At 38.1% G+C, this 25,910-nt stretch overlaps 1 protein-coding gene and 1 pseudogene across 3 annotated transcripts; one reads left to right on the top strand and one right to left on the bottom strand.

The window, feature by feature from the left end:
* The first annotated feature begins 2,057 nt into the window (after positions 1 to 2,057).
* On the top strand, positions 2,058 to 2,134 carry LOC139976557 (U2 spliceosomal RNA; annotated as a pseudogene).
* Positions 2,135 to 2,785: 651 nt separating this feature from the next.
* On the bottom strand, positions 2,786 to 12,691 carry LOC139976089 (uncharacterized). 3 transcript variants are annotated; one of them, XM_071984525.1, is made up of 5 exons: positions 12,315 to 12,691; positions 7,533 to 7,710; positions 6,423 to 6,536; positions 5,633 to 5,728; positions 2,786 to 4,315 (listed from the first exon to the last, which is right to left on the bottom strand). In XM_071984525.1, exons 3-5 carry the CDS (start codon positions 6,501 to 6,503, stop codon positions 4,022 to 4,024), a joined length of 471 nt encoding a protein of 156 aa, XP_071840626.1. In that variant the 5' UTR covers positions 6,504 to 6,536; positions 7,533 to 7,710; positions 12,315 to 12,691; the 3' UTR covers positions 2,786 to 4,021. The 3 variants fall into 3 exon arrangements, with proteins under 3 accessions (XP_071840626.1, XP_071840627.1, XP_071840628.1); XM_071984526.1 differs by lacking the exon at positions 12,315 to 12,691 and adding an exon at positions 10,329 to 10,466; XM_071984527.1 differs by lacking the exon at positions 12,315 to 12,691 and adding an exon at positions 10,225 to 10,383.
* Positions 12,692 to 25,910: the final 13,219 nt, after the last annotated feature.

Here is a 25,910-nt window from a genome sequence, read left to right as displayed (position 1 = left end):
AATCAATAATCATTTCTTTTGTCTTAGAGACATTTAATTATTTAATAGTCACTAGGCGCGTAGCCAGGAATTTGCCAAGGGAGGGCGAAACTGTAGATTCGGCATTGCAAACTACCTAAGCGTAGCGCCACCATCAGTTGGCGCGAAGCGTACAAGAAAATTTTGGCTGAAAATGCCTCCCAGATCGCTGGAAATGGCACTTCCCAGGCCTTGTAAGTTGCATCTTAGCATTTTTTCTTTTGAAAATACTAGCGATATCATAAAAACATTTAAAAAAAAATTAAAAATATGCTCAAGGGGGGGGGGCAGGCCCCCTTCCCCCCCCTTGGCTACGCGCCTGATAGTCACAGTAATCTACGAATGACTGAAGCTGGCGCAGGTATTCCCTGTCATCACTACCATGGATATGGTCAGCCATGGCCGTATCATCAGCAAACTTGATGAGAGGGCACCTCTCCGACAGAGATCTGCAATCAGAAGTATATAATGTAAAGAGAAATGGGGACCGGACAGTCCCTTGAGGGGCCCCTGTATTAAACATAATTTGATCTGAACGACAAGTGGGACTAAGTTTAACATACTGTGTTCTCTTAGTGAGATATTGCATGATCAAATTAATTAAATCATCTAGAAATAGTGTCCATTATAAGAGGCTTAGTGACTAAATTATGCGGTTGTATAGTATTAGGCAGAGGAGAAATTGAAAAACATGACACGCGCAGAAGAAGTGTTAGAGTGTTCTAAGTGAGAGTATAACTTGTGGAGAATTAAAAGGATGGCATCTTCACAGGTATACGACTAGATTGATATGCAAACTGTAGTGGGTCTAGAAATGGAGCTAGAAACGAGTTAAAATGCTTTACAAATAAACGTTCACATAATTTCATTGGAACAGCCGTAAGTGCTAACGGGCGCAAGTCATTCATGCATGATATTTCTGCTGATTTCTTCGGCATAGGTGTAAGGAATGTAACCAAGTTTAAAAGATCGATAATGAATGAGAGTAAATATATCGGCCAGTTCTATTGCACAATGTTTTAAATCCTGTGATGATATATGATCTGGACCGACAGCTTTTGATGAGTGTAACCTAGAAATTTGACGACAGGCGCGTAGCCAGGTATTTGCCAAGGGAGGGGCGAAACTGTAGATTCGGCATTGCAGACTATCTAAGCGTAGCGCCACCATGGTTGACGCGAAGCGTACAAGAAAATTTTGGCTGAAAATGCCTCCCAGATCGCTGGAAATGGCACTTCCCAGGCCTTGTAAGTTGCATCTTAGCATTTTCTCTTTTGAGAATACTAGCGATATAATAAAAACATTAAAAAAAATATATATATGCTCAAGGGGGGGGGGCGGCTGCCCCCTTCGCCCCCCCCCCCCTTGGCTACGCGCCTGATTGACGACGTACCTCATCCTCCGTTACCACTAAATCGCAATCAGAATCGGCAAGCAATACACCTAAGTTGTCAAGATCTGTTGAAGAATCATTATTGTCAAAACGGTTATAAAAATAATTCAATTCATTTGCATAATCAACAGTAGCGGCATGCAGGTAATTGGCAAGAGTTAGATTTATTAGTGTATACCCACTCGTCAAACGCAAACCCTCCCAAACACGCTTCATATTATTGTTCGTAAAATGCCCTTCATTTTTTCCCCCCGATAAGCGGCCTTCTCCCTTGATCACACGTTTAAGTTCAAACTGCACTTGTTTTAGTCCCTCCCGATCTCTTTTCTCCAAAAGTTCCTTTGTTCTTGTTGATAATATCTTTGAACCTTTTTAAGATCCAGGGTTTATTGTTGGGGTATATTTTAATCTGCTGTGTAGGGATGGTTGACTCGACCGAAGAGTTGATATAATGGCTAACAGTTTCTGTTAGTTCATCCACTGGTCACCGACTGCAAGCTTCAGCAAACATTTCCCAATCCGTACTATCGACTTCCGCTCGTAGATGGTCTAATGAATTAGCATTCCATTGCTGAACTGCAATAATAGAGGGCTTTTGACTTTGTACAATAGGTCAATACTTTGGCACCAGGTTAACTAAGTTATGATCGCTTCTCGGCCTTTTGGCTAAGATCATGTGTAGTATCTGTTCCCTTTCGAGGGGAATGGTGATGCACACCCGACAATGATCACACAGTCACAGTCCCGACGCAAAGGGACTGGGGTTTAGAGCGGATCTGTCGTTCGGTAGTTTGGTTTTCGTGCCCAGGTTCTTTCCTGGGCGACTTTTTGTTAAAAAGGATCGGCTTTTCCAAGTTTGGGTAGCTGAATAGAGAGGTATGCGTCCTTAACATTGGAGTAAAGTGAGTCAAGGGTTGCAGTATTCCTGGTTGCACACTTCACATGTTGGTAGTAATACACACTGCTCTTCTTGAAGCTATACGATAATTAAAGTCTCCATTGATGATTGTCAGAGCATCCGGGGCAGAGGCCTCATATTCATGAATGATATCAGAAAGTTCCAATGCAGCCGGTTTTTATACGTTGCGATTGGGCACATATATGGTGTGAACAATAACATGTGAAACTCCCGTGGCAGATGATAGGGTCGTAAACTGACATATAAAATGTCAATGTTGGTTGAACGAGAGTGGCGTTTGATGATCATCGCGTTATTAGGGTGGCACCATTTTTCATTTACATAGAAACAAACACACATAAAAACATACATATTTGTGATATCTTCTTGTTGATAATTTCTGCTGGTTATACCTTTATTATTTACTTAAGTTTTTTTTTCAGATCTGTGAGTTGACAGATTTGTATAACCTTTGTCACACTCTAAAAAACGTGTTTAGGTTCTAAACACTTTTCTAAACACTTTTCTGACCCCACTTTATAAACGCATTTAATTCCTAAACACTTCAAATGTTTAGACATAAGACATTTTTCTGTTTATAGACTAAACATGTTTAGATCTGTAAATGTTTAGATTGAGGAATAGTGTTTAGATATTAAACACCTCAATTCACCGTGCCTTTCTGCATGAAGCTCAGTTCACTGAAACGCACTCCTGATTGCAGTGCAGACGACAGTAATGTCTGCAAGCTTCACATGACTTCACCTGTCATCAGAAGCAGTACAGCCTCCTCGCCAGGCTACCATGTTCCTCCGAAAATAACCCACTTCCTCATTCACAACTATAGCCACTGCTCCTCCACTGCATTTGTTTCTTTTGGAATGCCAGAGACATTTCCAGACGCCGTTGACTACAGCTCCTACTGTGCCCAACAGGTGACAATACTGCATATTGACAATAAGCAGCCAATTGATTTGAATAAAGTACACAAAAGAATGCTCTCAATATTTTTCCACTTTACATCTATTTGGGTTCCTCTCAACACTTGGAGAGGGCGCTCAAACATGTTAGTCAGGAAACATGAAGATGTGTGTTATACATATGTATACCCCCCCCCCAATAAAAATGTAAAGCATGGATGGGCACAACATACCCCCATCCTCTCAGACCTCCCCTCCCAAAGCACTAGTATATTCTTGTTGAAGTGCTCATGCTCCAGTAACAAATCGTCATAATGGTGGTTTTGTTTCTTCGACTGTTCACCCCCCCTCTTATCAAAAGGAAGGGGGAGCGCATACAAAAATAGACTAGGGGTTCCGACTTCCAAAGCCGAGATGGTTCACAGCACTGGCATCCCCCATGGCAGAAAAAAAAATGTATTTTGAAGGCCTCTCAATGCGTTTTTTAGAATTCAACCCTAAGTCATGGGGGGGGTGCAACCCCCCAAAATCAACCTATGGGTATGCCCCTGTTTAACAGCCAATGAGAGAGAGACAGAGAGACAAAGATGACAGGTAACAACTGTTTGTCTCTAGCAGTATCCGAGGAAAGTAGCAGCCAGTAGCAATGGAGGAAAATTCTTGTGGTAGAGCACCACCATTAGGTCGTTGTTCATCTGCCAAACTTAGCAAACCCTCTTTTTGGGCATGGGGTAGTAAGCAAGTAAACACAAGGGGGTATGGTAATGGTACAAATCCTAATTAGTTATGTCATCATATTTTTTTATGAAATCTCAGAAAGTTTGCAGACTTCTTGAAATCTGAATCACTGTCCTTCAATAGATATAACTGAAGGAACCCCAGTATTTGGTATTGAATGGGACACGTCAGGTCCCACGCGTAGTAGCACTGAATAAGGAGCAACACAAGCTCCATTAGATTGTCTTTATGCAGTTCAATAGTAAGGCTGTTGAAGAGTAGGAAGCCATTCCTGTATTCTGATGACTCATGACGGATGAGCACCAAACGTGGAGCCTCTTTGGCGGAGCTCTTCTGGATAAATGTCACCTGGAGACAAAAATATGAAAAATGATCAAGATCTTGTGAAGGGGTGGAATTTTTACTGGGAACAGTGGTGAATATAGTGGCGAATGCTGGCCAGTAACCTAGAAATCTATATTATTTTAGTTTTAGTTTAGTGACTGAGGTTCAGGAAACCACTTGGACTCATACGAGGATCCCTGACCGCGTTGGTCTTGGATGAACACCGGCGACAACTCGCCTGCTCTTCTAAGACTAGTGCTCATATAATCAGGGCAGGGGCGTGACCAATCCCCTCCTGCTCCCGGACCGCCATTTTACCTATATCTATATCTATATATATATATATATCTATATATATATATATATATATATATATATACCAGGCGCGTAGCCAAAGGGGGCGTTTTGGGTGTTCAAACACCCCCATGGCCCAAGTGCCCAATAAAAATATATGCAGAAAACATCAGTGACTTGGAGGGATACGCTAGTGATAATTATCGCACCCTCCTCCGGGCCTCAGTAGAGTCCTTCCATTTAGTGCTCTCTGCAACGGAAAGCAATAGGTTCAAGCAGTGGGCAGGAAACTCATAGTGAGTCATAGCGATGTCGTAACAGTTGCATCGCCATGTACAATAACATTGTAGCTACCAGCTATGTATATCTCAAGGGTCACAAACATCATATGTATGGAACGCGAAAACGGCAACGTTATGTCATGAAAACTTGTGGTTATTGGTTTGCCGTTTCCGCGACGTTATGTCATGAAAACTTGTGGTTATTGGTTATTGGTTTGCCGTTTCCGCGAGTGAACGGTGAGCTGGTACAACTCGTCATGCGGTGCTGTTGTCATGTGGTGTTGTATTGTTTAAACGGCAGTAAAGCCATTACCCACAAACTATAAAATGCTCGGATTTTCCTAACGATCCAAAAAGATCATGGGTAATCCCTTATAAAATATAAACACGCTCGCCGGTCCAATCGGTACGGTACGTTAGATGGCGTACCCCCTAACCCCCTGTTATTTTATTATGACAACAGCACTGCATGACACATCACCACATGACGACAACACCACATGACAACAGCACCGAATGACGAGTTGTCACCAGCTCACCGTTCGCTCGCGGAAACAGCAAACCAATAACCACAAGTTTTCATCACAAGAAGATTGTGCACCACACGGTGTGTAGGCACTAACACACAGTTATTTATGTGTTGTGGTATTATACAGTGTAGTAAAATGACTATACTCTACGTTGAGAGTTCAATGATAATTTTGTCCCTTTCCTCATAAAGTAGGACCCCAATAATTATAGGCCCCCAAGTATCGAATTTACTCACATCAGCCACAGAGATTGCAGCATGCAGTTTCTTGATCCCCTTGCCGACAGCAACCTTGGCAGCCAGATAGATCAGGAGGTCCGTATCATCAGTGATCTGTGGAAAGGAGAATATAATTTTGAGGTATACGCAGTGACAACAATCAAACATAGCTCACTGTAAACCTCAAAATGTCACAGGAGCATTCCTGAGCTTTGCAGATGAAGGGGTCAAATTGGTGGTAACAACTAGCCTCCACAATCAAGAACTTTCTAACTAACATTGTTCAAAGTTATCAGCGGTTTCAGGCAGCCATGTAAAACCGTTGTAGGATGCGGAAGCTTAGTGTTATCCTGGATGCACACACTGGAAATTGCTCACTTTCTCTTCTCCGCACAGCGTTCCGAGTATAACGACACAGGAATGCATTTTTCTAGTTTCTACAATCCCATTTTGTTCTCTGGATTGTCAATTCAACAGTTGTGAGTTAGTTAGTTTCATGGCTCATTTTAATTAGCGACGTCCGCAGCCTGTTTCCCAGTTGCGGATCACTGGCTTGTTTGACCTAATTTATATGCTGAGCACCAAGCACAAGGCAGTAGGTTCCATTTTTCAAGTCTTTGGTATGACCCAGCCAGGAATTGAACCCAGACCTTTCGGGTGGAAAGCGGACGCTCTACTGATTGAGCTAACCACTCAGTCTAAACAGTTATGAGTGACATTCTCACAACTCACTCACTCAACAGTTGTGAGTGACATTCTAAGCCTTTACCCACTTTTCTAAACACGCTACTGAAAAAAAGATACGTACAACATGTTCGTCCTGTTCAGCACATCTCATGAGCCCTTCTTTCAAAGAGTTCCAGTTCTGTTCGTACTGCCCCAGGTCCATATCTGGTCTTTGGAGGTTGAACTCTTAAATGATCTGTGGAAACAACATAATTTGAACGATCATAACTGTGCCAGAGATGCTAATCCTGGTATTCGGGATCGATGCTTCTGTTGAAGTACATTGACAAACTCATCTTTCCTGAATTTGGGAAGAAACAAATTTCACAATTGCAATGCATTATGTCTTGGCCCAGGTCTGTCACACCATCACTGGGTCATTCTTCATAAACTCAACAAATGGATTGGCAGGGCACTTTTGTTGACTTTGCTGAATATCATGCACAACACTGATCATGTATGAATGAGACAAACAGAAAATAAATTGGGCAAATTCTCCAGCGATTTGTTATTCATCTCCACCAATGAGCACATGTGAGATAAGCCTTTCCCGTTCATGATATTAGTCCGGGATTATTGCTTCCTTCTACGATCATGATTTTTTCCTATTCTGGACCACAGTCCCTCATGCATAAAATGTAATTGTTGAAAGAAGTCATACTTCAGTCATTTGTTGCATGGCTTGGTGTGTACAGTATGCCACAGTATAAAGTTATAAACCTAAATTACCACCTTTAACAATGGTGACATGAACTTTTCACTAATTTATACAGATTTTGGAATGGAGAGAGGATCAATCAACAGAGAATTATTTGTATACCTGGGTGTTGATGTGGCATTGAGTTGGGTAGGTAGGTGGATAGTCAGGGGTTTACGGCTCATTTTGTAACCAATTTCGGGATAATTAGCGCCATCAGCGGCCTTTTTTTCCAGTTGCGGATGATCTTGTTGCTTCACTTAACAATTTCAACACGACTGCAAGTGATGAGCCAATGTCTCTAGTAGAGTATGAATGAGGCTGATTTCCACCTAGCCAGTTTTCTCATTAAAGAAAGTTTACCACAAAAGTTTGGATGACATTAAATAATGAACAACTGGGACTGATGATTTCATGAACATCTTCAAAACAAAATAGTTCCGATTGTTTTTCTGCGATCGTGTGTACTGTTACAGAATTAACTTTGTGACTTACAAAGTACTCTTCCAGCAGAAAGGGGTAGGTCTCAAAGGCCAGTGCCCCATTCTCTTCCCTTCTTCCCAGGTCAAAAGTTTTCCTTTGCAGGTACGCCAGTCTTGCCTTTTCCGGGTTCTCTTCCCCATCTCCTCCACCAAATTCTGCTTCATCTCTGCGAGACTGTCATCTTGGCTCCCTTTGGACAAAAACACAATAATTATCACATTAACATTTCTTCCATCCTGCCATGATGTTCAATACCAGTGCAATCACGCTCCTACGCGCTCCTTAAAACGGCTCTGGGAGAGCAGTTCATTGTGCTCCTCAACAACACTCCCTAATTTCTGCAGGAGAGCAAACTGAACTGCGCTCCTCAAAAATTTCATGAGGCTCACTAACTTGGCAGTATTCTGGCCCTGGCGCCCGGTTTGAATTTCATTTTCACATTCCCTGCCCAGTTTCAAAGTTGGCCGCCCAGTTTGAGAATTGACCATCCAGTGGAAGCGTTAAATTATTGTTCATAACTTCACCTTGAACTTTTCAAAATACAGAAAAACTGAGTGGGAGATTCACATCACGCTTCAATTTCCATAATTTCATGATACCCGATCTCCAAAATATGTAAAATTATTCCATCAGAGTCATTCATTATTCAACAGCCCTACTCACAATCCCGACTTCTGAAGTTGTGAGTCGCAGTAAAATGCGATCCTCATTACGCAATAATGCCAGCCCTGTATTTATAGCCTGCAACTGAAGTCTGAACGGTTCTACTGTCCGCTCACCACGTGGCTTCGGAGGGGATACCGAGTAGCGATGCGTCGATAAAATCTACTTAACGATATCTTTCCATGAATATACCGGAATTAAAGGCTCTAGCTGAAACGGTACAAGATGTACCACTACTTCCAAATGCTGGAAGTTCTTCAACCGATGCATTGTTTACGTGAAGCTGTTTTCGAAGCATACCGTGTGACATCAGTGTGATCGGACCACAACGTCACAGAAAATGTGCCCTGTGCAATTTTGAGGACATTTGCATTTTTCTCAGAACCCTCTATAGATATATTGCTGAAATGCTCAGAATATGTTCAAAACATGTTAGCATTTTATCCAAATATAATGGGGGGGGGGGGGGGTCTGTTCAACTTTTATTTTCTGTCACGATTTTTTTGATGCAAGCAGCAATTTTTAGCCAAATTACGTCATTTTCAGATTGACCTTTGACATTTGAGCCCCACCCACTAAATAAAAATCACAGTAACCCCCCTTTATATTTGTTTTCTACACAAACGCATGGTCTTAGCTAATTTAATTTCAATACCTAAATGAATGTTGTAGCATGTAAGATGGCTGAGTACTATTGTTTTTTATATTCAATGATTATTTGGGTCCATATTGACCCAGGATGCATTTACTGAGTACACGGCAGTCAATCATATTATTAGTCGACTGATGATTTGTCCACCACTCAAACAAAAATTCTTCATTCAGCTTCCTTGATTCCACTCTGCTACTGCTTCAGTTCATTATCATACTGTAGCTCCTGGGTCATTGCCTATCACTCTATTGCATTCACATCTAGCTTAATGGTACAGTACACTGATGTATTGCATATAAAGTCCAGTTCTGGCCCGAATCAAACTTCCTGTACGGTGCACCCCTACTCGTTGAGAAAAATTGTGTTTCATCATTTTAATATATGACGTACAGTACGTACAGTATATGATATTCAGTCAAAAACGATAAAATTATATACCCCCCAAAGACTCAACTTACTACTACTAAGCATTGCATTCGATTTTGGTAGTAATTGCAGAATACCCTGCTTGATCACCGAGTGACCCCCTGTAAACCTGATGGAGGCGAAGGCAGGTTGGTAGGAGATAAATATTCACTTTTCACTGTTTTGAAAAATAACAATACACACGTGTTCCGTATTAACTACCCGATTATTTAACATGGAGTTTGTCATTCTGTGGTAGAAGGGCAGAGATGGAGTTGCAGTTACGGACTGGGATTCGTCTCTCTTGATGGAGGCGTGGCGGCGAAGTCTCCGCCTACACTTTTCTAGTGGAGGTGGGGTGGTGACTGCTACTCTGCCTATAGGCGTGTATAGACGTGAAGAGTTGCAGTGGAGGGGCAGAGTTTTCTGCAATTGCACCTGATATTGTGACAATTTTTCTAAATTGTGACCTAGGCAGTGTTTGCAACGGTTACCTGCCCGACGATGACAGTACCCGGTTCCGAAATCAGTACGCGGATCCCCAAATTCAACTTGAGAAAAATATGAACGTAATTTCCCGTTTTTCATCTGTTTCTTGTGTGTTTAATTTTCTCAATAAAGCTACAGTAATCTTTTCTACAAATCATTTTGTTTCTGTCTGTCACTGGCTTATTCTGACATTACCGCATAACCAACTTACACTGAACACACTCGTAAGTTGTAATGTCATATAGAATCTATTCTAATTATTGCACTTGACACCCAAGTTGGTGATAGTAGAGGGTCCTAAGAAGCCAACCTCACCACATGCATACAGTTTATCCCATTTTATACCACCAAAATCCCTAATTTTCCCAATCAAAATGAGTCTTTGATCGTATGGAACTACGGCTAGGCTTATATGTAGCTTAGGCTTCGACCCCTCTATAGACTTTGTACATGCTAGAGTTAGGCTGGAAGGACAAAAAACAAGATTCGACCCACCTCGATTATGGCTCCGATTTGGCTAGGCATTTTGATATTTAGAGCTCGAAACAGTGCTAGAATACCTTCAGGGAGGGTGTTACTTACTGGAATGAAGAAATTACCTGAAAAAATCGGCAATTTCTCTTGCTGTTGATGTTTGTATTTGTTTGTTTACAAATGTTGACGGCGACCGGAAATACCATTGACCAGCGTTACCAGCGACAGTTGAAGAAAAAACGCTAGATTTGCAAAAATAAAACCCCAGAAAACGCTAAATGGTAGCTTCCCCAACTTTCGTGTTGTTTCGAGTCAATTTAGCACAGATTCATAGGATGAATGGTCACCGATCACAAAATAGATTTTTAATAGTTGATTTGAGTTATAGTCTGACCCCGAAAATTTGAAGAAATATGGAAATTTTCGGTAGGAAATTCCGAAGATTTATCAAAAATACTCAAAATAAATTTGGATGGGTCTCCAAGTAAGGATATGGTCTAAAATATCTGGAAAATGGTCTATTTTTGGTAAATTTAACTAGTTTTAGGCAAAAGACCCTAGAATTACCAAAATTAGTAGTAGTTCCATGGTCAAATAACTCAGCAATGTTGTATCTAAATGAAACTTTGTACATGTACTAAACATAACGTGGCAAAAATGCTGACGGTCATTCCATGGTCATCAGAGGTCATTGAAGGTCAAATCACTGAATCTGCCTGCAGCTACCGAGACGTTTCCGATCGCCCTTGTTTTACCTCATTTGACTTGAAATTGACCTAATTTTCACCAAATTTTCCCCTTTTCTCACAAATGAGAGGGGGGATGCTCCTGACACTTTGCCAATGGCAAGAACAGGACAGGAGGAGTTCCTGAGAAAATTGGGACCTGTTCCCTTTCTTTGGGGCTCTATTATAATTTTGGGAATGCCGGGGTCAAATTGGAGGTCAAAAGGTCAAATTTTTAGGTCACAAGGGAAAAGGGGACACTTTTCAGAAATTTCATCCACTACAGCCTACTGTACCCCCCCCCTAAATTTAGTATCAAATGAAAGCTTATACTTTCCTCTTTCAAATGAGACCACTTTCAAGGCTGGGGGGGGGGTGGGTCTGGGAGTTACCAATTTGTGAAAATGGTCAGAAAAATCATGTCCAATTTGCATGCAAAAAAGGTAAAGGGTTTTAAGCTGGAAGGAACACTTCAAGATGTATATACCCAATATTGTTCTGTCAATTCAGAAACTATGGGCATCAAACTGTAGAGAATCATCTTTTAAATGGATTTGTTTGTTTGGGGGGTTGTATACTGGGCAACCTTGTCACATAAAATGCATAGAAATGGAGAAATGGGATCAAAACACTTTTTTGTAGGTGATCACTGATCAATGAGAATGATGTTTGCATTCGCCAAGTGAAAATTCAGGTAACATTAACAAAAGTAATTTTGTGGAAATGTTATGAATTGAAAAAAGATGTCAAAAATTGCTGTTATTGCCAGTATAAGAAATTGGAACAGAATGACAGACAGCGAATTCTTTTCGATTGCCTACAGTATATGAACCATTCAAATACATCAAATTAATGTCTTCGATATCGATGGGTTTGACGTGCACAGATGCACATGTACAGGGTGTTATGTTGGATCTTTGCATGGAAAATTTGGCCTGTGCATGAAAAATGTCAGGTTTTCAGTTCATTTTAAAAGAAAGGTCTCAGTTGTGCATCTGTGCATGTGGGATTGAATTGTAGTTCAACTTAACAATAAATATGTTCATGTTCATGATGATACTCCAATGTGCCCTTATATGGGCATTAGATGAAGGTCTACAAGTAGACACCAAGTATGTGCTTGGAAGGGGCCTAGCACATTTGTCATTTATACTCGCCCAGTAATTTGATGAATTGTCAGGATGTTCACTGACACTAGCCAATGCGATAGCCTAACGTGATAGTGCATAGGAAACACGTTATACTCGTGCGTGGGCCTAGCACAGCTCAACACTGTAAGTTGTAACATACAGTTAGCCTAGGCTATATGTGATCTTCGGACCGAAGTCGAGATTGCTTCGAATTATTTGTTTCTAATGCCAATGTTAAGGAAGAATCATTATTTACCAATGAAAATGTCGATGGCATCTGGATGCACCTTCCCAGTCAGCCTTTTACGGAAATTCTGTTCATCAACGTCGATGGGATACATCCTTGTCATCCTTGAAAACTGTTTAGAAAATTCTTTCCGAACGATCGTGATTGTGACGCTTTAGGCCTTGGTGAACGAACGAACGATTCTAGGCACGTGATGGTAATAACCAATCCGCATCGATATGCTAATTAGGATGATCAGGCTCTCTATTAAAAAGTGTTTTTACACTGAAGTGTTTAGGAATCATACACTAAGTGTAATCATATTAAACACGGTTTACGGAGTGTTTAGGTTTAGGACATGTTTATAATCACGGAAAATGTCCAATTCCTAAACACGTTTTTTAGAGTGCACTGGAAGTAAGTGCTTTTTAATCGCTATCATGAATTTGTTTAAGTTTTATTGAATTTTAGTTATGTAATTTAAGAAGTAAGTATGTCTACCTGTAATTGAAAATTGAGTTCCAACATGATGAGATAGGTATCATATAATACCGTCGTTAATCACACCTTTATGTCAACATTATAGTCCATAATGTAAAGTAATTTGTTGTTATTCCCCTTGGCATGAAAACAAAAAACTGCCAGGGCTGCAAGCAAAACGCATCTCTCTCATTTCCAGACTTTCCTTGATACATTACAAACTATATGACCACATGCATGTAGACAGCTTTGTAAGCATTGCCTAAAATGTGCTTGAAAGTTCAATAATGACCACCTTCAAAGCAATCCCATTTCACTACTCGAATTGAGCAGACTTAATACGAAAATAGTGAACACCCCCTTCTCCCAAAAAAAAAAAACAGTGAATACACATGAGAACACGGAACATAAAAAGTTCAGTGTCAGTTGCAATTCTAGCGAGTAGAAACTAGTGTCTTATCTAATATCTAAGTTGACCTACGGCCTAATCGTCTAGAGTTAGGGTTATGAGATTGTAGTTGGTTATCAGGAGGTTAGGGTGTTAGGGGTTAGCGTTATGTATAAATCCGTAATATAAACAAAACAAATACCGTATTATGAGCAACTAATTGCATATATATATATAGAGCAATACTGATTACCTTAGTTTTGTAGATTTTTTAATATTGACTTTTATTGGTCAAACGACCAATGCCGGGGTACCCCACGGAAGTCCATGACTAAGGGAGGGGTCAAAACGTGTGAGTGTGTGAGAGGTGCTATTGGGTGCGTGTGCGTGTTTGTGTAAGTGACGCCCTTGGCTCATTAACATGAAAACTCAAGAATGGCAAGTTGGATTGAAGTCAAACTTGGTACATAGATGGGCCATATTAAGTAGAACCCTATTGATTTTGATGCTCATTTCATGAATAACAATCAGGTAATGGGGTCAAACGTCAAAATATTCAAATGCTAATAACTCCCCAACCGAATGTCAGAATTTATTTATACTTGGTATTAATATGTTGGTAGATAGCAGGTACATGTGGAGTGTTAGCTCAGTGGTTAACGCCGGTGCCTTTCAATCATAAGGTCCCCGGTTCGAGTCACTCCCAGATTAATGTATGTCGTCCAGTTACAGAGTTGTTGAAAATTAACAATTCATAATCATGGACGTTAAATATGAATGTAAGAGACTGACTTCAGTCAGCTTGCGGCTTTGATAAGCCAATTAGGCTTCTTCGCGAGTTCCTGCTTGCAGGAGGATCTAATATACATACATACATTTTGATATACAGTATGTTCAAGTTGATATTATGCATATTTATGAGTGGGCGGGCTTAAGTTGATTTTCACTAAAATAGCTTGCAACACGGTAACTGGACTATGAGATGTTGGATTAAAGCCATACTTGAAACATTTATGTGCCGTAGTGAGTAGAAGAACCCTTTTGATTTTGGTGCTCATCTAATACATAATAACGAGGTCATAGGGTCAAATGTAAACATTTTAGAATTGAATCATACTTTGTGTGAAGGTGTTGGTAGATAGCGGGTACGTGATAATGAATATTCAATGTGATATTATGAACATTTAGCTATTTTACTTTATTAGTGGGCAGGGCTTGAGTTGATTTTTGCTAAATATAGCTAAATTTTTTAGCTAACAAGGCCTCCTAGATCGTCGGAAATGACACTTCCCAGGCCTTGTAAGCAGTGGCGTCAATCCAATTTGAAACGCGGGGGGGGGGGGGGGTGGGGTGACATAATCGATTCGAGTTTTCGGCCGAAAATGCTATCTAAGCGGAGCGCCACCATCGGTTGGCGAGCAGCGTACCAAGAAAATTTCAGATTTCAATACCTGCCAGATCGCTGGAGATGGCACTTGCCTGGCTGGATAGCAGCCATCAAGTTGCGTGATTTTGGGAGAAAATTACAAATTCGTCACTCAGGAAATCTGAAATAAAGTTCATGCGGCCTTAATTTGTGGTGGAATATTTCTGTTATTAGTGATTCCAATTGACCTGAACATTAGAACCTAGTGCAAGTCGACAAATATGAAGCGGCGAACTGGAAGCCCTAGCCCTATTTTGCCCTATGTTTCAAGATAGAATACCCCTCATTTGTTCAAAATGATGACAACTAACTATCTGTGAATACATTTACTTCGAAAATGGGCACCATTATATTGCACCAAGTTGGTCAAGGAATGACCCCAGGGCCTCAGATATAGGCCTATAGGAACAATGTCCCAAAATGTCCCCGGACATACTATAGGCGAAGGAAGCTATCTGCCGCGACTGCATGTGAGTTTCTCGACTTGCCGTCCTGGGAGTCATACCACAAAATGGTGCATTTCATCATACGCCATTATTAATAGTAAAAATAAGTAACTAAATAGGCATAGTCCAGATCCAGGTGATAGACTGATTCTCAGCAATAGTATTGTCTCCATTCTTGAAAATTTGTTTTTTTAGCGGTTATAAGAGCATCAGGGTATGTCCCATATGCATATTAAGTATTAATATTATGGGTAGGCCTAGGGCGGTTAACACTAATGTTGCGTGTGGAATTGTATGCCTAAACACCCCTACCCCAAGTATGTAGCTATACTACTAGTTCACTAGTTGTGTAGGCAAACATCCGTACCGCAAGTATGCACTACTAGTACTAGTTCACAAGTTCCCAAGAAGTAAAGGCCTAACGTTAGGCCTAGTCCTACCTTCCTCAATATGTATTGTTACTTAAACTATGGCCAAGCCTATAGTATAGGCAATAATTAGGCGAAATACTACGGGCCTCGTCATATATAGCAAGGTGTAGTATCTTGATAGTAATACTATTATTATCTGTAGGCTGACCGAAGTCGCGTATGTACAACCGTCAACCGCCTCTCCGTATGATATCTTTTTATGAGAAGTTCTAAACATACCCAATATTAACTCCAAAATTAATGCCTACCGGTTTCAACTATATCTCTGAATACCCTGAACACAAAAACTTTCCTTGTTTCATTTGGAACGAATAATCGGCCTTTAGCAACCATATTTATGGTCTCGTCTCATCTCGGCAATGTATCATACTGTCCTATACTAATTACTGGTACTACTTTGGACCAATTAGGAGTGCCGGTTCCAATGACGTAATCTATTTGCACGGTTAGAAGTTAATCATGTGAGGGGATTGGGCGACACTTTTACTTCAAATTTAGCTGACATTTTGTTTCTGAAATTTCGGCTTCCTCGAAATTTGGAGACTTTTTTATATCTAGAAACGTCGACTGTTCATCTTGAAATATTCAATTCAATTTCATTTCAGCTATTTGTTGATATTTTACATTTTTTTGCCAAATTTTCTAATAAAGTGTTGAACTTTAGGCTTTTTGAATTGTATGCCAAATTTCGGTTTTTTATCAGTAAATATATTTTATTCATTCGGCCTTTATTGAAATTGTGACTTTTTAGGACAAAATTTCACCTAAAACGTAGAAATGTTGAACATAGGTGTTTAATTGATTCTTATTATTAATAACATTGTTATATACTTGGACTGGTTACTATCTGAAGCGGAGAAAATTATCATTTGCCGCTACTAGAAATGATCCAGCTGTTTGATCTAGCACTGCCGTGGAGTGCATGTATCCACACTGGAGCTTAGGAGGTTACATGGGGACTTGATCCAGGTTTTCAAGATTGTGTATGGTTTCGACAATTTATCCTTTACCGACTTTTTCATGTTTGCTAACAGTAGTTGTACAATAGATCATTGTCTTAAACTCCAAAAGTCGCATAGTAGGATTAATATTCGGCATAACTTTTTTTCTAATAGGGTTGTGAATGAGTGGAATGGTTTGCCTGAGAAAGTTGTACTTGCAAGTAGTGTCAACGGGTTTAAGAATGCTTTGGACAAGTACTTTAAGCATTGTAATCGGGTCTGAGTGTTTGTGTCTTCAGTTTTTTTCCCTCTCTCTATAGGGTCTTTGATGGGGACTTAAGTGTCCCTCCTGATCCTTTTTTTCTACTAAACTAAACTATCCCAAATATACCCATTGACGAAGTCACTCAACCAAAGATACGCAGAACGCACAGGGGATACTTGGTCTAGCTTCCAACAGCTTAAGTGTGGTTGACTGACTTCGATGAAAGACATCCATATTCATGAGGTAAGGCACGCGACAGACGCGCTTGGCGGGAACTTCAACTTAGACTTTCGGAAGAGACGAATGCGGGCTGCTTTGCAGTGAAGGCATAGAAGGTGAGTTGAGGAATGTAAATAGAGTATCTTAATTAAGTTACTTTTCCTTTGTTTTGGCTGAGGAATGCAACATATCTTAAAGAAATTGTTAATAATGTGCGTAACTGTAAAATAATTATAACACCATATGCATGTAAACAGAAGGCAATGATGTCAGATAATTTAAGTGCAACGTTGTTGGCCTTTACTCAATGGTAATGCTAAGAGTAGGCCTGATCTGTATTAGCCTATAGCCAGTAAAGATCAGCTTACATCCAGGAATGTGTAGTCACATATTCCTGATCTACTGTTTGTAAAGATGCAAAGGGAGAAATATGTCAGTAGAGCATATACTGCCCAGGATTTTCTGAGTGCCGGGTATACTGATCGCCGTCCTGGGGGAGGGGTGTAAGGGGGAGGGTGTGTCCCAATCCCCCCGATTTTTGAAGGTGCTCAGATGCCAAATGCTGGCACTTGTGTAGCTTTTTAAGCACATACACAAGTACTAGTTTTGCTAAAAATTTCCTTTTTTAATTGTTTTTTAGTGAAATATATTACGTACCTGGTAAAAGTTACTAGTTTGTTTCAAAGAGATTTTACAAGGGACCGATTGAGAGCCGTAAGTAATGTTTCTCGCATGCGTAACTGATGCATTATTAGTCTGTATGATTTTGGCATAGACCAGGCCCAATTTATGTTGAATATAATGTTAGGAATGTCGGGATTTTAGATGAAAATAGTGCTAGGCGGGATTCACGATTTTTAAGACAGTGCTGGGCGGTAATTTTTAGAGCTGGGCGGGGCCACCAAGTGCCGCCCAGTGTGGGCACATCCCTGTACTTCCATGGTGTTTGTTCCATCTCTGTCTTGGATTCTCTTCATTCATATTTTCTCTTTGGTTTTCTTTCGACACAATCCCTAGGTAAACTAGCTGTTGATCGTGTTAAAGAGGTTCAATATTTGACATTCAGCATTTGTTCAAAAACAAATTTTACACAAAAGCCATCATTTATGCAAACATAACAGATGTAATTATCAAAGGACAATAGAAGAACAATGAATCACAATTGGCTCTATGATGTCATATATGTAAACTTGGTTAGTTATCCAGCCTTGTGTGTAATGAAGCATTCAATCTATATCATATGTCCCAAATGAATAAGATTTTTGCTTAGATGTTTGGAGAAGTCATGCATGGCATATATCACATGAACCAAGAATGATTTTAGGATTATTGTCACCTTTAAAAAGAGGAGTACAAACTCTAGCTAAAATGCTCTACTACTAACTGATGTTCTTAGATACCATTCATATTTAAGACGAGAAACATGTTATCTTTTACCATACTTGTTCATGCGGTTAAGTAGGCTATACGTCTATTAATGTTATGACAAGAAACCAAATTTTAACAGTTACTGTCGATTAATCCAGTTGTAGTAACCTATGAACAAGTAAAGGTGCCGTCAAAATGTTAAAATCCTTTTCTGGATTATTGCTGCAAAATGCTGAACTGATAGCATTCTGATGGAAGCGTAATCAAACCTTTTGTTGAACATGTTGAAATGACGTCATCAATTTTTGCTGCAAATTGTCAGTGGTAATGATGTGAGCATAAGTTATCTTTTTGTTCCCAAATGTTGAAATGGGTGACATTTGATAAATAGTAAAGTTGGCGTTTTGCAGCACAAAGTATATTTCCTCACTAATTACACTTAAGATATTTCTTATTTTGCTGCAAAATGTCAATATATTTACTTGAAGATGAAATTTTTGACGGTACGTTCTAGAACGTTTCTTATTTGATGGGACTTTCTTTCTTGGATACGTCTGCTGGTACCAGGAAACCTGCAAGGATTTCCCTTATTTAGCAACCAGCATTATTACGAATATTGCAATTTAAATTTAGGACATACTCGAACTAAAATTAAAGAGAAACTTAATGTACAACTCTACTGGTTTGCTTCTAGAATGATGACAATGCGGACGAGGACCAAGACGACAGATCGATGGAAGAACGAAAGGAACCATGATATGAACTAAACAGAAGAAGAACCAAAAATGGTGTAGTACTGGTATCAATTGAAAAACAAGTTTTGATTGCTCATTTCTAGTTTATATATTGCAGGTGTTACAGGTTTTCCATCATCCACTAGCCACATGCCACCAGCCAGCAGCCCTTTTGCCACAAGCAAAACAGTAATAAAGTATGTGTATTTGTATTGCAATGATGTTATTACATATATTTATGCAGATTTGTTAAAGAAATGCCTGATTGTTCTTTCTAGTTTATATTTTATAGATGTTCCAGACCACTCCAGCCACCAACTAACAAATACCACCACCTTCCACCACCTTCCACCAGCTACCGCCCCAGCCTTTTGCTACGAGCAAAAGAGTAATAACGTATGTGTGTTGGTATTGCAATGATTTTACTATATATATTTTTTATGCCGATTTGAAGAGTGTTTAAACTAAAATAAAATGCCTGATTGTTCTTTTCTAGTTTATATATTTATATATTTATAGATGTTCCAGACGTCTCCAGCAACCAACTAACAAATACCACCACCAACCACATTCCACCAGCATTCAGCTACCGCCCCCAGCTTTTTGCCTCAAGCAAAAGAGTAAAGTATGTGTTTGTATTGCAATGAATTTATAATATGTTTTTATTTCAATTTACAGAGTGTTTTGAATAAAATATTGCATATTGCATACCAATTTCTTCACCATTTCATCACCATTTCCATCACCATTTCCCTCACCATTTCCATCACCATTTTTTATCACCAATTCATCACCATTTTATCACCATTCCATCCCCTTTTCCATCACCATTTCCATCACCATTTCCCTCACCATTTGCATCACCCTTTTTCTTATCACCAATTCATCACCATTTCATCACCATTTCCATCACCATTTCATCACTATTTCATCACCATTTCCATCCCCTTTTCCATCACCATTTCCATCACCATTTTTGTTATCACTATTTTTTTTTATTACCATTTTTTTATCACCATTTCATCACCTTTTTATCACCATTTCCATCACCATTTCCATCACCATTTCAATCCCATTTCCATCATCATTTCCATCACCATTTCATCACCATTTCATCACCATTGCATCCCCATTTCATCCCCATTTCCATCACCATTTCATCACCATTTCCATCACCATTTTTTTTATCACCATTTTTTATCTCCATTTTTGTATAACCTTTTTTTATCACCATTTCATCACCATTTCATCGCCATTTCATCACCATTTCCATCACCATTTCATCACCAGTTCATCACCATTTCAATCAATATTTCCATCACCATTTCCATCATCACTTTTTTTATCACCATTTTTATATCACCATTTTTTTATCACCATTTTTGTATAACCTTTCTTTATCATCATTTCCATCACCATTTCATCACCATTTCATCACCATTGCATCCCCATTTCATCCCCATTTCCATCACCATTTCATCACAATTTCATCACTATTTCCATCACCATTTCATCACCATTTCATTCTCATTTCATCACCAGTTCATCACCATTTCCATCACCATTTCCATCACCATTTCAATCACCATTTCCATCAACATTTTTTTATCAAAATTTTTTTTATCAAAATTTTTTTTATCACCAATTTTTGTTATCACCATTTTTTTTATCACCTTTCTTTATCACCATTTCATCACCGTTTCATCACCATTTCATTACCATTTTATCATAATTTCATCACCATTTCATCACCTTTTTATCACCATTTCCATCACCATTTCCATCACCATTTCCATCACCATTTCCATCACCATTTCCACCACCATTTCCACCACCATTTCATCACCATTTTACCACCATTTCATCACCATTTCCATTTCCATCACCATTTCCATCACCATTTCCACCACCATTTCCATCACCATTTTTTTTATCACCATTTTATCACCTTTTAATCACAATTTTATCACCATTTTATCGCCATTTCATCACCACTTTATCACCATTTCATCACCATTTCCATTTCCATCACCATTTTTTTTTTCACCATTTTTGTTATCACCATTTTGTTATCACCTTCCTTTATCACCATTCTCATCACCATTTCCATCACCATTTTTTTTTATCACCATTTTTTTTATCACCATTTTTTGTATCACCATTTTTGTATAACCTTTTTTTATCACCATTTCATCACCATTTCATCGCCATTTCATCACCATTTCATTCTCATTTCATCACCAGTTCATCACCATTTCCATCACCATTTCCATCACCATTTCAATCACCATTTCCATCAACATTTTTTTATCAAAATTTTTTTTATCAAAATTTTTTTTATCACCAATTTTTGTTATCACCATTTTTTTTATCACCTTTCTTTATCACCATTTCATCACCGTTTCATCACCATTTCATTACCATTTTATCATAATTTCATCACCATTTCATCACCTTTTTATCACCATTTCCATCACCATTTCCATCACCATTTCCATCACCATTTCCATCACCAATTCCATCACCATTTCTATCACCATTTCCATCACCATTTTTTTATCACCATTTTTTTTATCACCATTATTTTTATCACCATTTTCATCACCATTTCATCACAATTTCATCACTATTTCCATCACCATTTCATCACCATTTCATTCTCATTTCATCACCAGTTCATCACCATTTCCATCACCATTTCCATCACCATTTCAATCACCATTTCCATCAACATTTTTTTATCAACATTTTTTTTATCAAAATTTTTTTTATCACCAATTTTTGTTATCACCATTTTTTTTATCACCTTTCTTTATCACCATTTCATCACCGTTTCATCACCATTTCATTACCATTTTATCATAATTTCATCACCATTTCATCACGTTTTTATCACCATTTCCATCACCATTTCCATCACCATTTCCATCACCATTTCCATCACCATTTCCACCACCATTTCCACCACCATTTCATCACCATTTTACCACCATTTCATCACCATTTCCATCACCATTTTTTTTATCACCATTTTATCACCTTTTAATCACAATTTTATCACCATTTTATCGCCATTTCATCACCACTTTATCACCATTTCATCACCATTTCCATTTCCATCACCATTTTTTTTTCACCATTTTTGTTATCACCATTTTGTTATCACCTTCCTTTATCACCATTCTCATCACCATTTCCATCACCATTTTTTTTTATCACCATTTTTTTTATCACCATTTTTTGTATCACCATTTTTGTATAACCTTTTTTTATCACCATTTCATCACCATTTCATCGCCATTTCATCACCATTTCATTCTCATTTCATCACCAGTTCATCACCATTTCCATCACCATTTCCATCACCATTTCAATCACCATTTCCATCAACATTTTTTTATCAAAATTTTTTTTATCAAAATTTTTTTTATCACCAATTTTTGTTATCACCATTTTTTTTATCACCTTTCTTTATCACCATTTCATCACCGTTTCATCACCATTTCATTACCATTTTATCATAATTTCATCACCATTTCATCACCTTTTTATCACCATTTCCATCACCATTTCCATCACCATTTCCATCACCATTTCCATCACCATTTCCATCACCATTTCTATCACCATTTCCATCACCATTTTTTTATCACCATTTTTTTTATCACCATTATTTTTATCACCATTTTCATCACCATTTCATCACAATTTCATCACTATTTCCATCACCATTTCATCACCATTTCATTCTCATTTCATCACCAGTTCATCACCATTTCCATCACCATTTCCATCACCATTTCAATCACCATTTCCATCAACATTTTTTTATCAACATTTTTTTTATCAAAATTTTTTTTATCACCAATTTTTGTTATCACCATTTTTTTTATCACCTTTCTTTATCACCATTTCATCACCGTTTCATCACCATTTCATTACCATTTTATCATAATTTCATCACCATTTCATCACGTTTTTATCACCATTTCCATCACCATTTCCATCACCATTTCCATCACCATTTCCATCACCATTTCCACCACCATTTCCACCACCATTTCATCACCATTTTACCACCATTTCATCACCATTTCCATTTCCATCACCATTTCCATCACCATTTCCACCACCATTTCCATCACCATTTTTTTTATCACCATTTTATCACCTTTTAATCACAATTTTATCACCATTTTATCGCCATTTCATCACCACTTTATCACCATTTCATCACCATTTCCATTTCCATCACCATTTTTTTTTCACCATTTTTGTTATCACCATTTTGTTATCACCTTCCTTTATCACCATTCTCATCACCATTTCCATCACCATTTTTTTTTATCACCATTTTTTTTATCACCATTTTTTGTATCACCATTTTTGTATAACCTTTTTTTATCACCATTTCATCACCATTTCATCGCCATTTCATTCTCATTTCATCACCAGTTCATCACCATTTCCATCACCATTTCCATCACCATTTCAATCACCATTTCCATCAACATTTTTTTATCAAAATTTTTTTTATCAAAATTTTTTTTATCACCAATTTTTGTTATCACCATTTTTTTATCACCTTTCTTTATCACCATTTCATCACCGTTTCATCACCATTTCATTACCATTTTATCATAATTTCATCACCATTTCATCACCTTTTTATCACCATTTCCATCACCATTTCCATCACCATTTCCATCACCATTTCCATCACCATTTCCATCACCATTTCTATCACCATTTCTATCACCATTTCCATCACCATTTTTTTATCACCATTTTTTTTATCACCATTATTTTTATCACCATTTTCATCACCATTTCCATCATCATTTCCATCACCATTTCCATCATCATTTCCATCACCATTTCATCACCATTTCATCACCATTGCATCCCCATTTCATCCCCATTTCCATCACCATTTCATCACCATTTCCATCACCATTTTTTTTATCACCATTTTTTATCTCCATTTTTGTATAACCTTTTTTTATCACCATTTCATCACCATTTCATCGCCATTTCATCACCATTTCCATCACCATTTCATCACCAGTTCATCACCATTTCAATCAATATTTCCATCACCATTTCCATCATCACTTTTTTTATCACCATTTTTATATCACCATTTTTTTATCACCATTTTTGTATAACCTTTCTTTATCATCATTTCCATCACCATTTCATCACCATTTCATCACCATTGCATCCCCATTTCATCCCCATTTCCATCACCATTTCATCACAATTTCATCACTATTTCCATCACCATTTCATCACCATTTCATTCTCATTTCATCACCAGTTCATCACCATTTCCATCACCATTTCCATCACCATTTCAATCACCATTTCCATCAACATTTTTTTATCAAAATTTTTTTTATCAAAATTTTTTTTATCACCAATTTTTGTTATCACCATTTTTTTTATCACCTTTCTTTATCACCATTTCATCACCGTTTCATCACCATTTCATTACCATTTTATCATAATTTCATCACCATTTCATCACCTTTTTATCACCATTTCCATCACCATTTCCATCACCATTTCCATCACCATTTCCATCACCATTTCCATCACCATTTCCACCACCATTTCCACCACCATTTCATCACCATTTTACCACCATTTCATCACCATTTCCATTTCCATCACCATTTCCATCACCATTTCCACCACCATTTCCATCACCATTTTTTTTATCACCATTTTATCACCTTTTAATCACAATTTTATCACCATTTTATCGCCATTTCATCACCATTTCATCACCATTTCATCACCATTTCCATTTCCATCACCATTTTTTTTTCACCATTTTTGTTATCACCATTTTGTTATCACCTTCCTTTATCACCATTCTCATCACCATTTCCATCACCATTTTTTTTTATCACCATTTTTTTTATCACAATTTTTTGTATCACCATTTTTGTATAACCTTTTTTTATCACCATTTCATCACCATTTCATCGCCATTTCATCACCATTTCCATCACCATTTCATCACCAGTTCATGACCATTTACATCACCATTTCCATCATCATTTTTTTTATCACCATTTTTTTTATCACCTTCCTTTATCACTATTCTCATCACCATTTCCATCACCATTTTTTTTATCACCATTTTTTTTATCACCATTTTTGTATAACCTTTCTTTATCACCATTTCATCACCATTCCCATCACCATTTTCATCACCATTTCGATCATCATTTCCATCACCATTTCCGTCACCATTTTCATCACCATTTCTATCACCATTTCCATCACCATTTCCATCACCATTTTTTTTATCACCATTATTTTTATCACCTTTTTATCACAATTTTATCACCATTTTATCACCATTTCATCACCATTTTATCACCATTTCATCACCATTTCCATTTCCATCACCATTTCCACCACCATTTCCATCACCATTTCCATCACCATTTCCATCACCATTTCCATCACCATTTCTATCACCATTTCCACCACCAATTTTTTTATCACCAATTTTTTTATCACCAATATTTTTATCACCAATTTTTTTCATCACCATTTCATCACCTTTTTATCACCATTTCCATTACCATTTCCATCACCATTCTCATCACCATTTCCATCACCATTATTTTTATCACCATTTTTTTAATGACCATTTTTTTTATCACCATTTTTTTTTATCACCATTTCATCACCTTTTTATCACCATTTCCAATACAATTTTTATCACCATTTCCATTACCATTTCCATCACCATTCTCATCACCATTTCCATCACCATTATTTTTATCACCATTTTTTTAATGACCATTTTTTTTATCACCATTTTTTTTTATCACCATTTCATCACCATTTCCATCACCATTTCCATAACCATTTCCATAACCATTTTTATCACCATTTCCATCACCAT

The sequence above is a fragment of the Apostichopus japonicus genome, chromosome 11 (genome assembly GCF_037975245.1).
Source record: "Apostichopus japonicus isolate 1M-3 chromosome 11, ASM3797524v1, whole genome shotgun sequence".
Lineage (NCBI taxonomy): Eukaryota > Metazoa > Echinodermata > Holothuroidea > Aspidochirotida > Stichopodidae > Apostichopus > Apostichopus japonicus.
Note: the sequence above shows the minus strand (reverse complement) of the source record. Positions and strands in the feature narration are given on the sequence as shown.